This window comes from Nomascus leucogenys, chromosome 12 (genome assembly GCF_006542625.1).
Source record: "Nomascus leucogenys isolate Asia chromosome 12, Asia_NLE_v1, whole genome shotgun sequence".
In the NCBI taxonomy this organism is placed as follows: Eukaryota; Metazoa; Chordata; class Mammalia; order Primates; family Hylobatidae; genus Nomascus; species Nomascus leucogenys.
Genome location: NC_044392.1, coordinates 73,117,666 through 73,134,429, shown reverse-complemented (window position 1 = coordinate 73,134,429; position 16,764 = coordinate 73,117,666). Strand labels below are relative to the sequence as shown.

General features: G+C 36.2%; 1 protein-coding gene across 2 annotated transcripts in view; it reads right to left on the bottom strand.

The window, feature by feature from the left end:
• The window catches only part of OLFM3 (olfactomedin 3), a 205,189-nt gene that overhangs the window by 29,735 nt on the left and 158,690 nt on the right, over positions 1 to 16,764 (bottom strand). The window contains exons 1-2 of one of the 2 annotated variants that reach the window (XM_012500368.1): positions 14,658 to 14,893; positions 4,726 to 4,872 (exon numbers count right to left, since the gene is read on the bottom strand). In XM_012500368.1, coding sequence (XP_012355822.1) covers positions 4,726 to 4,872; positions 14,658 to 14,786 — 276 coding nt within the window. In that variant the 5' untranslated portion in view covers positions 14,787 to 14,893. Of the gene's footprint in view, positions 1 to 4,725; positions 4,873 to 14,657; positions 14,894 to 16,764 lie in introns of those variants that run through there. The other variant, XM_003260130.3, reaches the window with a different exon arrangement.

The window sequence follows — 16,764 nt, the reverse complement described above, 5'->3', positions numbered from 1 at the left end:
AGGTATGAGCCACTGCATCCAGGCCAGTCTGTTTATTCTAAATCAAATACAAATACATGCACACACATATAATCAGTAAAAAAGTTATTTTCATTGAAAAAATGTGATTTACAAAGGGATGACTTGTTCAGACACAAATTTTTGTCGTCAGATAAAGTGGCAATGCTAAATGGATCAGCCAGCTGTAAAGTTCCCATAGTTGATACATTCCTTAGAACTATAATATTGGAAAAAGGCAATGAATACTGCCTTGGCCTGCCTCAGTTCTTTGCCTTTTTTTTTACCCTTTTCTGTTCCCTCTGCTGTCTTGATCCATCATCTTGCCCTATTTGGATCCTGTCCTTTTAGGACATATTACAGTCTGGCTTGTCTTTAATTGTGTTGCGTGGGTGTGGAGTAGGGGCAGGGAAGTGGCCTTCCCTCTGTGGGCTCCATGAGGTTAGAAGCTGTGTCTTACTCATATCTTCCATTTCCAAGACCTTACATGGAACCAGGCACAGAGTAAGTGTTCAATGAATATTTATTGAGTAAAATTATCTTGGGTTTGTAATAGTAATAATAAGTAATTAGAATTTTAAGGACAGTCTTCCTCCTCCTGTCTCTGGTTAGGCAACAGCATTATAGGAATGTAAGTATTTCTTAATTTACTAAAAGTTTAATATTCAGAAAGCTTTATTTTTAATTTTTAAAATATTTAATCTAGCACAAAATTATTAAGACAACATTGGAAGCATGGTAACGCCATTGTGGATAAATGCAATGCTTTCAACATAATTTTCTAACTTCATTTGTGGTTAAACATGTATAAGGAAAAGCCATTTGCATTAAAAAAAACTGTCTACATATTTAAATATGTCATTTGTCTGTGAGAACACGTATCATTAGCATGGCTGATATCCTGGTAATAATTCTATGTACCTGGGCCAAGTCCATACAATTAGAAAACGATGGGCAAGATAAGGTATTCTGGATAAAGTTAAAATAGCCTGTCTTTGTTTCTGCCTATGACTCGCCCTATAAAGTTAATTTTCAACTTCATTTGTGTTACAGGAAAATGCACTGAGATAATTTTTGCTAAGGCTTGATGGTGATGTATATTGCAGAATCATGTGTAATTAGAGGAGCTACATTTGGGGTAATGGCTAGAGCTAGAGCTGTCTAATTGGGCAGGATTTGGCTTCAGGTTGTCTCAAGCATCTCTTGCTGGTTGTACCTAGGATTGTTTAGTTTCCCACTGTCTATAGAGGCCTACAGAGCATCAGTTTCCTGATGACACTGGAGACTGGATACCCATGACGACATGAGTAGGGAAGGAGAACTGTCTGCTAGGTTCCCTCTTTTTGTCGGCTTATCTCTGCAGTTGTTCTGTGATTCAGCTTTCTAGAGGTGTTTCTGTGATTAGGATCTCTCAGCATAGTTTGGCAAGCTCATTGTCACCCTTCCTGGATAATTCTTTTGGAATTTTTATTTATTCTGGTTCTTTGTATAAATAAAATATCTGGGGCTTTTCTGGACTTAAACACAAATTAACTTCAGTTTTCACTCTCACTCATAATTAGTGAGGTGGCCACTTGAAAAAAAGTTCTATTAATTAAATATGTTTGGATAGCCGTGAGTTTAACACATATAAACTGATTTCTTGACAGTAGGACTTAACAAAACCTTTAGTAGTAAACTGTGTATTAGAAATCTTCAAGAGTGAAGTATCATGTACAATGTTTCTTAAACTTATGTCGTTGGTGAGGATGATGGCAGTGTCCTATTCAAAAAAAATCATACTTTAGGAAATATTGACTTAGATAATACATGACATCTTTAAATGTACAGGGAAGCTACATAGTTAACAAATAATTTTTTAGGTGAGCAATTTTAGTTTTGGCATACTAAGACCTGAAATATTGTGAAACCAATTATATTTTTTCTAATATTCAATAATGTAAATACCTGTTAAAATGGTAAACAGAGCATCATTTAAATAAGTATGGATATACCAATGGGATTTTGTATGACACTGGTATAGCATTGAGAAAATGCAAATGAATCTGTTACAGCCCATAACTTACTGATTGAGTGACAATGGAAAGTTTTCAACCTAAAAACCACTAGTTTTCTTTTATATAAACTTAGAAAGATAACTATCCCTTCTACAAGGATTTAATGAAGTAGGTTCAAAATATAATATAGAAATATACTAATTATGGGAACTATTGTTGTAAATATAAATATTGTCTTTATTAACAATATTCCCTTATATATGACTAAATCAATCTTTTTGGTTAAAAGTGAAAGAGGTGCTTAAAGGTCATGCTCTTGTTTGCCCTTTGGTACCTTGGATATATGTGAAACTAGAGAGAGATAAGCAAGGGACTGGCTCAGTCTGAAATACTGTAATATCTCAGATATCTTTTCTTTGGATAAGTGCAGCAAACCAGTGCTACTTAACCTCCTTCAGGCCACTGTAAAAGAGTGCACACAATTTATGATTCCTCTTTTGCTCTAAAACTACCGTATGGTAAGTTTAATACATGTACCTTGTGGTGACTACAATTTTGTTAATAAGTTTTGCTTTTTGTCATTCATGTATTAATAAATTTTTAAAGGTATGATGTTCTAGAATTTCTTGAAAACATTCAGACAAATTACATGTTGGATAGATGGAGTGGTCATATTAATTTCTATTATTATTTTCAACCAACCAATATAATGCTTTCATACATTTTTGCTTTATTCATCTTTCACTAATTCCCAGTTTTATCATAGCTGTGAAATACATTTCACTTTGAACCTGTAAAGGGAATTATCCACTTTCTGACATTTATACTTTATTTTAATTTTTTCAACTGATTTTTGAAGAAATGTTTGAGTGTATGTGTAGGTGTGAGTATGTAATGCTGTACTGAAAAGTAGCAACAGAGAAGATAAAGTACGGTGTCTAAGAAAATCTCTCACCTTAGTTTATGTAGAAAAAAAGATATTTCTGGGTAGAAAAGAAAGTTGGTGAAGAACATTGATTATCTGAAGGGAAATACATTTTAACAGGAAAGCAAAATTGGATGTAAAAGATTAGATCTTTTTACTAATGTAAATAATTTCCTTGGTAAACAAACAAAATTAAAATATATATTTGAATTTTTATATAAATAAAAAAATCAACTTTCGGAAATACACCCAAGAATAATCATAATTCTCGCTCTGTCACTCAGGCTGGAGTGCAGTGGTGAGTTCTTGGCTCATTGCAACCTCCGCCTCCCAGGTTCAAGAGATTCTCCTGCCTCAGCCTCCTGAGTAGCTGGTATTACAGGTGCACACCACAACGCCCAGTTCATTTTTGTATTTTCAGTAGAGACGGTGTTTTGCCATGTTGGCCAGGCTGTGTTGCCAACTCCTGACCTCAGGTGATTCACCTGCCTCAGCCTCCCAAAGTGTTGGGATTACAGGCGTGAGCCAGCACACCTGGCCTTGTCATGGTTTCTAATAGTTAGATGCATGTTAGCTGAAGTCATTATTCTGAATGAAAATGACATATGCTCTTGTTGGATGACAGATATTGAGGGATCCGAAAGGATGGGATCTTACCATAAAAGGAGGCTTAAGAAGAATGAGCCAATAGGTGATGATAACTTCAAGCAGAGGGGAAGGAGAAACAGACTAAGCTTTGTATAAGCACATGAAAAAAATCCTAAAATCTTAGAGCATCAATATACTTGCAAATAATATATACAGAGGAAACTTATTTTCACTATGTAGCAGTGGAAGAAAGTCACCATGGCAGCCTGAAATTGTGTAAATAATGAGTGTCTCTATTAAAAAACTTGATGATTTCATTCTTCTAGCTTCTCTTCATTTTTTGTTAAAAAGTTTCTATACAATGCCATAAATGTGTGAGTGATCATGAAAATGACATCACACAGAGTCAATTGTTAAGCATGATGTCCTCTAAAACACATACTACCTAATTTATCTTATTATTCCTAATGACATTTAGAATCCAAACACGTCATCTTTCCATAATCTGGCCACCCCAGCTGTCTTACTACGTTTAGAGCCCAGCACAGTGAAAGTCTGAGTGAGAATATTTGACAGAACCATTCATTGGTTTTCCTCCCTCCCAACTAAACATAAATAACCTTTCATGAGCTCACATTTAAGTGCAAAAGAGAATAAATCAAAGACATTCTGCATTTGATTGTTACGAATCCATATTTAGTAAATTATGGAGAGAATGGTATTGAATGAAATTAAGAGCTTAATGTTAAAAGGAATGACTTAGAGAATGATGATAAACACTTGGAATTATTCATTATCTGTCCAGATAGCTTGCATATCACATGCAATTATTTTAACTTTCTTGCAAGGTTGTTATTGGATTCAAAAGTTTGAGCTCCAAGAGTCTAGTGTGATCCTGAGAGTTGAGCTGAATTTTTTGCATCAGAATAAGATGCTTTTTTTTTTCCTTAATGAGATATCAATTAGAGACTAAGATATATGGTAGAGAGCCAGTCTTAAGGTGGCAAGGTTAGAAAAAGTAAAAATGTCATAGAAATAGGACAAAGACAATAGCAGGAAGCTTGAGGGAACCCTTTCAATGATCAGAAAAAAAGCTTATTTGAGAGGGGGGACAAAAATCAAAAGAACCCTCTTTATTATTATCAGCTCTACCATATTTCCTTTTCAAAGAATGTTCGATTTTACTAAAAATATGCATAGGGGACACAGGACACCTACCTTTTCCAGTAGTTGGCGAAGCTGTCTGCTTTTGGCATCCCGGGAACACAGGTTTTGTTCTGGAGCAACAACTGTGCAAATGCACCGCCCATCAGGATCCTGAGCTGAGCTGTACACCTGCCACCCTTCTTTAGGACTAATCTGAGTCTGAGGAAACCAATGGGAAACAGAAAACACAGACTCCTGTTATAGGATAAAAAGAGTGTTGGTTTGTAGCATTTCAAGTAAAACACTTTTTTGATAATTTAACTTTGTGTTTTCATTCTTTAAAGTTAGCAGAGAGATATTAAACAATTTATATAGGCAGCATAGCTTCATTCAGTATACCCTCCTCATCAATGTCCAAAACAAGATCCTTTCTTGTCTTTGGGTGCCATATTAGTAACTGATTTTGATCTCATGCTATTTCCCAATGCTTTTTCCATTTTGTGACATTTTAATGCAACTTTAGAAGCATCTAGTAACTACTTAATTACATATTACTCGTCTTTCTACATAAGATCTTCTTAACAGTAAATGGCAATTACTAATATTATTATTTTCGAATTATAATTTATGTGTGACATTCTGAAACAAAGTCCTATTTCAAGGAGGTTTCCCATATATTGAAGGCTTAATTATTAATAAAGTGGAAAAGAGATCATTGACGACATATGGTAAAAATAATTAGACCAGCACTATTTTGCAAGAAATGCAGACTCTTAGAGGCCTTAGAGTTTTTGGCAGAGTCTGCCAAATTGATTTCCCAATAACTTCTGTACACTTATCACTCTACCTTCTTAGAACTCAAATGTGAAGGGATGATATTCCAGTTCTACTGCAGTTTTTCTACGATTTATGCTTCTAGATTTATCTTCTGTACCATCCAACAGAAACCTTTAACCAAATCGGTCTGTGTGCATCGTGCAAGCATGCCATGTTGATTCATGTCTTTTTATGTCACTCATTTCATTTTTCCTGCTTGGAATGCCTCCTTTATAAACCATCAATTTATTCAGCCCTTGTGATTTCTACCTGTTGTGAAGAAATTGTCTGTCCTATTCATTAGGTATTTAATGTATATTGTCTAGAATTGTCATTTGCTTTTCACATATCTCATTTCAACAATTAGCTTATATGCAGCTTTTTTTTTTTTTTTTCAGACAAAGCCTCACTCTGTCACCCAGGCTGGAGTACAGGGGTGAGATCACAGCTCACTGCAGCCTCCTGGGCTCAAGCAATCCTCCCACATCAGCCGATAGGCTCACTGCAACCTCTGCTTCTCATGTTCAAGCGATTCACCTGCCTCAGCCTCTTGGGTAGCTGGGATTACAGGCATGTGTCACCATGTCTGGCTAATTTTTGTATTTTCAGTAGAGATGGGGTTTCACCATGTTGGCCAGCCTGGTCTTGAATTCCTAGGCTCATGTGATCCAACCGCCTTGGCCTCCCAAAGTGCTGGGATTACAGGCGTGAAACACTGCACCCAGCCTAGCTATTAGAAATGTAAATATTTCCTATTTGACCTATCAAGTAGACTCTATCAAGCACAAAGATGAGCATTATTATTTTTTATCAAATCATTTTTCAGCTAGAACATCAATAGACTTCCAAATAATGTACACCAAACAAATTTATTTTCATAAATAAATTTCAGTGGAAGAAAGTTACCACAAGTAGACTTGAAATTCTGTAAACTAGAAGTGTCTGTACTAATAAACTTGATGGTTTTATTTTTCTAGCTTCTCCTGATTTTCCATTAAAAAGTTCTTTTCATTATACAGATAGAAGCTATTTTAGTAGAGATGGATTTCGCCATGTTGGCCAGGCTGGTCTCAGACTCCTGATCTCAGGTGATCCGCCTGCCTCAGCTTCCCAAAGTGCTGGGATTACAGCTGTGAGCCACTACACTGGGCCAGGAGCAAATTTTTAAAGTGACTAAAGCATGAACCAGGCTGACTTCTTTCTCCACAGATTTACCATAGTGTGTAGAGTCTTCTGTCTCTAGAATTCACAGCAGAAGAGACACAATCTCCTGTATACTTTGTCCTGGGTTCCAGCTCATCATATACCATAAACCACCACAAAGGTCTTTTTCTTCTGAAAGCTTTAATGACAACTACTTCTAGGTGCTGATAGGCCTTCCAACAACAATCATGAGCAAATATTGGGGATGTTAAAAATTATAAATTCAAGAAACTCATGATGATACCACAGTCATCATCCTTGATCTATTACATAAAGGAAATGGTACCAGACATATCTTTTTAATGTTTTATTTTCTAACTCCTTTAAAAAAATTAGTTCATAGATGTTTCCAATGCTGCCTTTTATTTTTGGCGGTCAGACTTGTTAACATCATCCCCATCCCTTCTTTCTAGCTCTTATGCTTGAATATCCAGTTAGGATGGAAAGATATACTTAGAATTATACATTATTCAAATTAGATAAGATCTTAGAGATTACTGGGTTAGTCTTTTAGTATTATTTTTTAAAATGCAGACTACCCACAGAATGGATATAGAAACAGCTTAGCAGAGTAATTTCAATGATATAATTAAAGGTTCAAGTTGAGTAACAGTATGCGATTGATATATCTGGACATAAGCCCTGCAGTTTTAGCTGGGCTTCTCCTAACATTGGACGCAAATCTAAAATATGCCAGAAAATTGAGGCTTGTCACTAGGATAAATTAATCTATTGGACAAAGGATGAGAGGCCACCTAATTATAATATTAAAATATTTTAACAGCAGTCCAAACACTGATTATTAAACCTGGCAGCATTAATATTGATGTGCCCTTGCCAAGTGTTTGGCTAACTACTGTGGAGCTCATCATGACAGAACTCCATGTCAGTTGCTCTCTGGAACCAGGGAAGTGGGAAAGGTGAAGAGGGTTTAATGTTCATTTAGCATTTCCCCTGAAGTGTCAGTTCAATAAAACTAAAGACTCCAGACTTGTTTGTACTTCCAATTGTCTTATTGTAAGAATCAGTGAAAGAGCCATGACCTTATCTACTACAGAGCTACTTTGAATGATCTAAACTATAAAAAGTCACCTTTTTGACAAGAAAAAGGTAACTCAAAAGAGGAAAAAACCTAATAGAAAAGATGAGTGCTTGACAGTCCTGTGGGTTTTGATAGAGACCTCTGTGTTGGGGTCAGTGATAAATAGAAGAAGCTTTATGAGTGTTTCTAGTGTTCTCTTTTAGGGAACCCATGCTGGCATTGAAAAGAGAGTCAAAATAAAACCCACTAAGATCTCTGATGGAAGGATGTATTTAGAAGTTTTTTGGATACCCATAAGAAAAGACTTGCTCCAATTTTAACATATAAGAGCAATTATTCAGGTGTCAATAAAACATGCAATAGTAATAGCAATCATTAATGGAGTTCTATTCATCACCTGGCAGTTCATATGTGCTATTGCTTTTGAATATTATAATACCCCTATGGACTAGGTGTTGGTATTCTGCCCATTATACAGATGAGGAAACAGACTTAGAGACAGGAAGGAACTTGTTCAAAGTCATTTAGGGAGTAGGGAGATTTGTGTAAATCTGTATTTTAGGCAGACCTGGGATTTGTACTCAGAGAGTCTTATTTCAGAGACTTAAACTTTTTTTTTTTTTTTTTTGAGACAGGATCTCGCTCTGTTGTCCAAGCTGAAGTGTAGTGGGGTGATCTCAGCTCACTGCAACCACTGCCTCTTGAGTTCAAGTGATTCTCCCACCGCAGTCACCTGAGTAGCTGAGACTATAGGCACACACCATCATGCCCAGTTAATTTTTGTATCTTCTTTGGTGATGGGGTTTTACCATGTTGCTCAGGCCTACCTCGCACTCCTGGGCTCAAGCAATCTGCCCACCTCAGCCTCCCAACAGAGAGTGAAATTTAACCACCACACTACACCATCAATTATTTTAATCCCCTTTCATACATAATGTTTATAACCTTGGTAGCATTTTCTGAACTGCTGTGAAGCTCAGTGCTTAGACCTGGAGGGTACATATAGTTTATTGGTACCCAAAGCATTAATAATCACAGTGATAACTGATGCAGTTCTCTTTGAACCTTTCGTGTTAATTGGAAGAACTAAATGAAGTATTGAGCAGTTTTTAATATTGTAATACTCATAAAATATTTAAGAATGTTCTAAATAGGAGAATTAAAATCATAGTTTTAACAATCGTATTTCAAATCTGGATTATTTGCTTATAACTTAATTACAAAGCTGTGCTTTATAAATATAAAGCTACTGTATGACAGTTCTAAAGCTTCAGGGGCTTTGTAATAGGAAAGAAGGATCTTGAGGCTTGACAGGTAAAAGTAAAAAATAATCAAACTACCTTGCATTTCAACAGATTTTTTGCTTATAAAATCCCTTCTATTGTTTTAGTCTCACTTTTCTTGAACCAACTATCCTTAGAAACAGACAGTGTTTAAATTTACTTATGAGGAAACTGGAAACTAAGACTCAAAGAACTTAAACATGTTTTTCCAAGTCATCCATTTAGTTAATGCCATGTATAGGACTTATACCAGCTTTCCCCAATTTTTAGCCCAGAGCTTTTTGTGCTCATCCTCTTTGGATAAATGTATGTAGATCATCTATGTCCATTCACCAGTAACCATAAACACTGCTATAGAGAAGACAGGCCCCACTGTAGTGATGAGAAGAGATGTGCCCAGGCAAGTAGAGGGCATTATCCAAACAATATGGGAACAAGTAGCCATTGGTGCCCCAGAGGAACAGATAGCAGTAAAGGCTCTGCAATATATAGTCAGATATTCCTGTGGAAGGCACGGCAATCATTTATCAGGGTCCAGGTGGAGGGACAGGCAAAGTAAGAGAATTCTGATCCTTTGAACAGAAGAAAATCAATGGATTGAATATTGCTAGATTTTTTTGTATTATCCTGATTTTCTGGGTATTTCATAAAAAGGACAAAAAGGGATATAGCTACTGAAAGTGGTGTACAGATGGAGGAAATAAAGCCTAAATAAATCTGTTTATTAAAACTGATTTGATTTAGAGTGGAGACACCTGAGTGATGACAAATCCCTGATAAATTTTCTGTCTGAAAATAGGCTTGGTCCCAGAGAGTGACATGAGGTTTAGCATGCTAATGGCTTCAACTGTGGAGACAAGAGAAATGTGAGGATAGGAATTAGAGAGATGTCGACAGACCACGCCAAAAGAAGCTGTGTTCTGGAGGATGTGTTAATATAAGATGTCACTGCATAGCTGTTTTCTTGCTATTACTTATAAGAATACTTAGGACTGAATAAGAAACACATATTCTTCACTGAAGGAAACTTCCAGGCTTTAAGAAAAAAAAACCATAAAAGCAATAATAATAATAATGAATAAAAACCAAAGACTATCAAATTTAGGTTAGGGTGCAGTGGCTCAGGTCTATAATCCCAACACTTTGGGAGGCTGGGGCAGGTGGATGGCTTGAGCCCAGGAGTTTGAGACCAGCCTGGGCAACACAAAGACACCCCCTCCTCTCTAGGAAAAATGCAAAAATTAGCTGGGCATGGTAGCCTATAGTCCCAGCTACTCAGTGGGGTGAGGTAGGGGGGCCGCTGAAGTGGGAAGATGGCTTGAGCCTGGGAAGTCGAGGCTACAGTGAGCCAAGATAGTGCCATGGCACTACAGCCTAGGTGACAGAGTGAGACTCTGCCTCAAAATGATAATAATAATAATTTAGGTTGGTCACCTCTGCTTATGCCCTTTGGAAATCACAATGACTTAGAGTTAGGAAGGTCCTTAGAAGTTATATTTAGTCCCATGTCTTTCCACACAATGGAACATCTACAAATTCTCCTTGTGTTTCCATTTGACCTCTGCATGAAAGGGATTTCACTGCTTTACAGGCAGCCCCCTCCACTGAAGAAAAGCAGGGGACATGAGCCGAACTTCTCTCTCTGCAGTTTTCCTTCTTTGGCCCTACTTTTGCTTCAGGCACTTAAGCTAGAATAAATCTACTCTCTTATCCATGTGATGATTCTTCTATAAGAAAGTAATGATCATATTCTCTGTCACCATCAAGATTTGCCATTCTGTTCTCTCACCTGGCTTCCCTCCTTAATTTGTTCAGTTGCCCTATCACAAAATGAGCATTACCTGAGTTTAGGGAAGAAAAACAGAATTTGGGGGGGAAAAACAGTCATATACAAATCAGTTAAATCAAATATCTTCATCCAGGAAAAAAACACATTGGTTAATTGAGGTTAAGAAACTTAGAAGACATTGACAGTTCATTTCAAGGTATTCTACTCATTTTATAGAAATTTAAATTGACTAACTCATCAAAGTAGTTATTCATGAGGAGAAGCCAGCTAGACCTTTGAAAATGTACCAAAACAAATGACATGCCCACAGGTTCCTTCAAGGCCTCTTCCCACCACAGCAGTAGGGCTGACTATTTGAGAACAGCAGTTGTCTGCTGAATGTCCTCAACTTTTTTAATTGCTCTTTCCCAGGGTCTTCCTGGTGTGAAGCCCACAGCATGAGGGATTTCTTAGAAGCTCAGCCGCAAGGGGAAGTTACTCTGCATTCAAGAGATGCGCCAGAGGGAGCCTGAGCCTTCTGAGAGCTGAGGCTTCCTCTGCTCAGAAACCAATACCTCCAAAGGCTGATGGGCCCAGTGGATAGATTGGAAGGGGAATAAAAAAGAAAGAAAACAGGGCCAACAAGAAGGATAAAGGAATGTTTCAAGATTCTGAGAAAAACAAGAGGGAGCTTATTCCCTAATAAGGAGCTGTATTTAACTACTTACTAATAAAAACATCCTGGAAATTTTAAAACCCCTTTCAGCTTTTGAGATAAGCAGGTGTGCCCTGTTTCACAGGCACCTGCCATAAATTGATTTAATTGCCATTCAATGATTTAAACCCTATTTTTCCTGGTTTTCTTTTTCCAGGTCATTTGAAACTATCATTCTAAAAAAGGACTATGATCATATTTGTGTAAATCTGCTTTTCTTAAGCCATCGTATTTATGTTGATCTGTTTTTTTAACCTCTGCATATTCCATGAACATTCAGATTTCAAGATCTACGTGTGCGTGTGGTATATTGCAAACTCATCCCATTCATACTGTTTAAAGTGAGAACATGGAGTGAGAAAATTGATGAGAAGAGCTGGTTTACTACTTTACAGCAATACTTAGTGAGCTAGGGAGCTGTCAATCCTTCCATCTAAGGGAAGAGTTTTGCTGGCCCTCCATGTGGAAGCAGCAGTAAGGGTCCCTTAGAATTATTTGAGAGGCAGCAGGAAGAATCCCCTAAGCAAAAGAACCGCTTTCACTGCCTTGCCACATGCCTAAAATGCCAAGAAAGGATGATTTTTTTATTCTTTATAAATGCAAAAACTTTGGGAATGGTTATGACATGATTGAGAGTATAGCTTTTCTCCAATTCTGTGAGGCCAGGGAGATGAGAAAATATACTCTAAAGGATGAAGGTGTTGGTGTGTAGGAGGGAAAGAAGAAGAATCTAGGGACATGGAAACAATCTGAGAGGGGTAGTGAGAACCTAGTGGGGTACCAGGGACCAACAGGACCAATGACTGGCAAAAGCAATGGTGAAATAGCTTTGTTGAGTAGGGAGGTAGTCATGTAACTTGGTTCTACACTTGCCTCTGCCATTAACCACATGGGGGAAATCTGATTGGTGGCTTAAATATTTCCAGTTAGTCTCCCCATTTGTAGAATAATGAGGCTGAATTAGATCAGTCATATTTCCAACTAAGCTCTTAAGAGCCCTAATATTTCTAAGGCGATAGCTTGACTGAGGCAAGGAGTTGATTGTGTGGGGAGATAACACGTGGTGGAGGCCCAGTAAATGCCTCTCCCAGTCATTTATTATCTGACCTATGAGCTCTTTTATATTTTGAATTTTCATTTTGTTTTATTCAAAAATATTTAGCACATATAGGATTAAATTTGCAAAAAAAAAATCTGCTGCTAAAAATAGTATGAACATAACTGGCTTGATGGTTTCTAAGATCGTTTCCACCTTTCTGGCATTAACATTTTATGTTCCTAGTCTAAGAGATACTGATGCATTCATTCTTCACCACGGGAATCTTAAAGTATGAGCACTCATTTGGATAATTAGAGAAATGTCATAGACATTGCTCTTCTGTAAAGCATACCTAAAATAAAAACAAAGAAACATCCAAAAAAGGTTTTCTCCATTCCAGTGAATACCATTTACTGATTTATTTTCAGTAGCCATAGTGAAACCTTTTCTACATTTTCTGTTTTTGTTATTTATTTTTTTTTTTTGCAAAGAGGGGGGAATCAAAAGTAAGAATCGTCTGTGTCAAAACATACACATACATACAACAATGCTTTATATTTTTCAACTAACAATTTTTCAATCAGTGAGTAAAGATATTTAAGTCACTTGCAAGATAACTAGAAATCCTAAGAGAATCACGTATAATTTTGGAAATTTGATTCTCATCAGTCAACAATAAAAAAATAACCAAGCCAATGTCTATATACACAAAAAATGTACATGTCAGAATCAAGGTGCCAAGTTTGAAATATAACTCATTAATTAGTACCTCAGTTTACATTCATTATCCTGCAAGAGTTAATTCAACAATGATGTTGAAATTCGGTACTTGGACATTGAAAAAAAAAATTGGCTCAGTAATTATTAGATAATATAAGTTTATGTTTTGTAATTGTTTATTGATGTCTATCTTGCTTTCTTTATAACTCCAAATCTCTTTTAAATCCTTCCTGCCAGGCCACTTCATGCAGGTAGGGAAGAGAATCTCAGCAATGGAGGCTCTGGGGTTCCATAAGTAGCCTAAGGGAAATGAAAATGTAAAAGCAGGTCAAAGTGTGGTTCGTATGTGCTCTGCTGGTGCCTTAAGCACTGGGAGAATCTGGAAAATTATGTAATTATTTGGTCAGACTGTACTCAGTTAAGTAACATTGGTTGATAGATTATTATTAGTAACTAATAATGATTAGTTACTAATGGAACTAATGGAAGGCTACTTTTCTTTCCATATCTGACTTTTTCTGATCCACTGGAGTAACCCACATGAAAGAGAAAACCCCTAGTTTTGCTTCTGTACCTTTTATTTCAGGGCAGAGGAATTATTTTCTAAGAAATTTCTTTTATTTGAATTTGTAAATTTCTATTTCAAAAAATAATAGTTTTCATTTTTCTTTGAAATATCGAACATGTTGCTCACTGAACCTTGCTTCAAACTATCAGGAAATACTTTGTTAAAATGTAGGGAGGATTAAAAAGCCATTAATTTTAGATGAATGAAGATTATACAAGATAGTCTTGTGATAGGAAGTCTTCATAAAATATTAAAAATACAGGAAGATGTTTTTATCAAGTAAGTTTTCCATTGTTCATGTTTCTTAGCTTTCTTAAAGGAATTTTGAGCAGGCTTTAAATTGGCGAGTTTTTTAATTCATTTATGCTTAAAAGATGTTAGTTTCTTTGAGTGAATTCATTGCAAATAGTCACAGGCATTGCATTCCAAGGAAGAATCTGCTGTAGTAAAACTAGATTTGACAGAATATACTTTGTAGCTTACTTTGTAGGAAAAATTATGAAGATTTTTACAGATATTAAAATAAGTAAAAGAATAAGAAACAAAACATATATATATATTTAAGAATTGCCCAAGCTTCCAAGTAATATAGTTAAATCTTTTCACCCTTAAGAATTTAATGACTCTAGTATTCTCTTTCATAGCTCGTTTCTCAAGCAGTCCATTTTTGGGGTATAACTATAAAGTGTTTATAAATAAATAAATATGATGAAAGTTACCACATAGATACTACATTTTTGAAGCTGACCTGTAAAGGGAGAAGCAAAATCTTAGCCTTTGCAATTTACAAAACAAAGCCCACTAAATGCACTTACTTCTCAAGATGGCCTAACCCACCGCAGTAACTTACTAAGGTATCCGGAGTCGACAGCCTCGTGGTGTTCAGTCCCACCAAGGATGGGAGAGTTTGGGACATCCAGTTTGAGATCATTGCCATGGTACTAAGCACAGCGCCAAGCTTCAGCAGTGGAGGACTCATTGCTGTGGAGCTAATGAGTTTTCATAGTGACTGATTAAGATCCCGGTGCCGGGCTGGCAGCGGGAGGCGTGACTGCAGCGCGCCACATCTACAGCATGAAAAGAGATCAACTTCCCCAGCTCTAATCACCCAGGAAAGCTTACGGAACCTCCTTCCCCCATCCTCGTGGGAAGTGCCCTGCCCTTCTTTTTCCTCCCTTACCAGACATTTTGCTGGATCATCAAACAAAATATTCTTGATAGGCTTGGTTGGTAATTATCAGAGAGCAGAGGTTGGAGGGAGGCGGAAACTTGAGCTTTCCCAGCTCCACTTTAGTTAGTTACCATCAACAGAATCCATTTCCTCTGGGGTTTGTGTAAGTATAATCAGCTACTCTTTATCTTTCATTAAAAAAAAAAAAAATACGCCTTTAAATGGAGGTCTGCCAAAGTGCACATTTCAAACACCAAACTTAATATCTACAGATTTCTCTGGGCAAGGACAGAGTGCTTTTAGGCAGAACATGAAAATAAAGTCTGCAAATAATTTTCCAGATGATCATATTGAGAGTAGGAGATAATTTTTTTTTTTTTAGAAAGTAATCTAAAATTAGCCTCAGTGCTTTAAAAATATAGTCAAAGATTAATAGCTACTGCTTGTGGCAAACATTACCTTTAGGCATCTTACACCTGAACAGACAGAAAAGAGAAAAGGCAGCCTTGCAGAAAAACTTCTGTTACAGAAATTTTATATGTGTTTCCAGTTTTGCTTTTGAGAATGAAGGCTTTGCTTCGTAGGTGTTCAGTCACACAGGAAACTCAGTTAACTCTCTTTTGAGTTTGTGAGGAATGACGGACTGATATGGAAAATCTGTAACTTGAGAGAACATGTGATTTAGTATAAAGGGCACAGGACTTGGACTCAGGAAGTCTGAGGATCTAGTATTTGTTCTCCTCTAGTTAGCCATGTGACTGGCCAGTGACAAGATTCCTTGGCTTCAGTTTTTTCTACAATATAAGGATGTTGGAAAATATGCTCTCTAAGGTCCCTTCCAGCTCTCAAATTCAATGATCTGTTTATTAGATTCCATTAGCAATTGTGGTATATAGAATCCAGGGTTTATGGGTAACTTTATTATATTATTTTCATAAATACTATAAATTTCCCACATCCAAATCTCAGGTTCCAAATGAAAGAAATCAGAGGTCTTTGTCTTATCCAATATATGTGTTTTAAAATAAAAATATAAAGAGAAGACACAAAACAAAATATGGATGAATGAAAATTAAATGAAAAGAAATTGGTTACAAAAAGGAAAAATATTGTTTCAATTTCTTAGGAGAATTCTAGACTTGTTTGTATTTGGAATCTTCAGCCAATGATATATATTTTTCTTAAATAGTTTTGGCAGGAGAAATAAATAAAATGTCCTTAATAAAATTGAAAGAGATACATATTTATAGTGTGTGTATACTTTATTCTCAAAAACAGCTTTAAACTGGGGTGGATGCTAAGAGACTCCTCAAATCTTCCTTGCAACTATTAGCTTAGAATCCAGGCCATTTTATTTTTTCAAAATATATGCAAATGACTTCAATCGACTCTTATTTTTTAACCAGAGTGCCCTGAAAACCAAATGTTATTACTTTTCTATTCTTTCAAAAATCATGCCATATGAAAAACCAATAAAGACACAATATTTTATGTATTATACTTAGCAGAAAGCCCTGTGAAATTTTACATTAGTATTACAATGTGGTAATGACGAAAAGCAAAGTGGATTTACAAATCTAATGTTGAAAAATACACCTGGAACTCTATCTTACTTTACTAAAGAAGGGGGGTGTCTTTTCAAGAGCTTAATTTCCAAAATTGAAAGACAATATGCATATAATTACTAGATAATTTAAGAACTGAGGTGGCAGATGGTAATTATACTTATTAATGAACTATCAGCCCACAAAATAGTAGCATTTTTAGAAGAATATAAGATTGAATG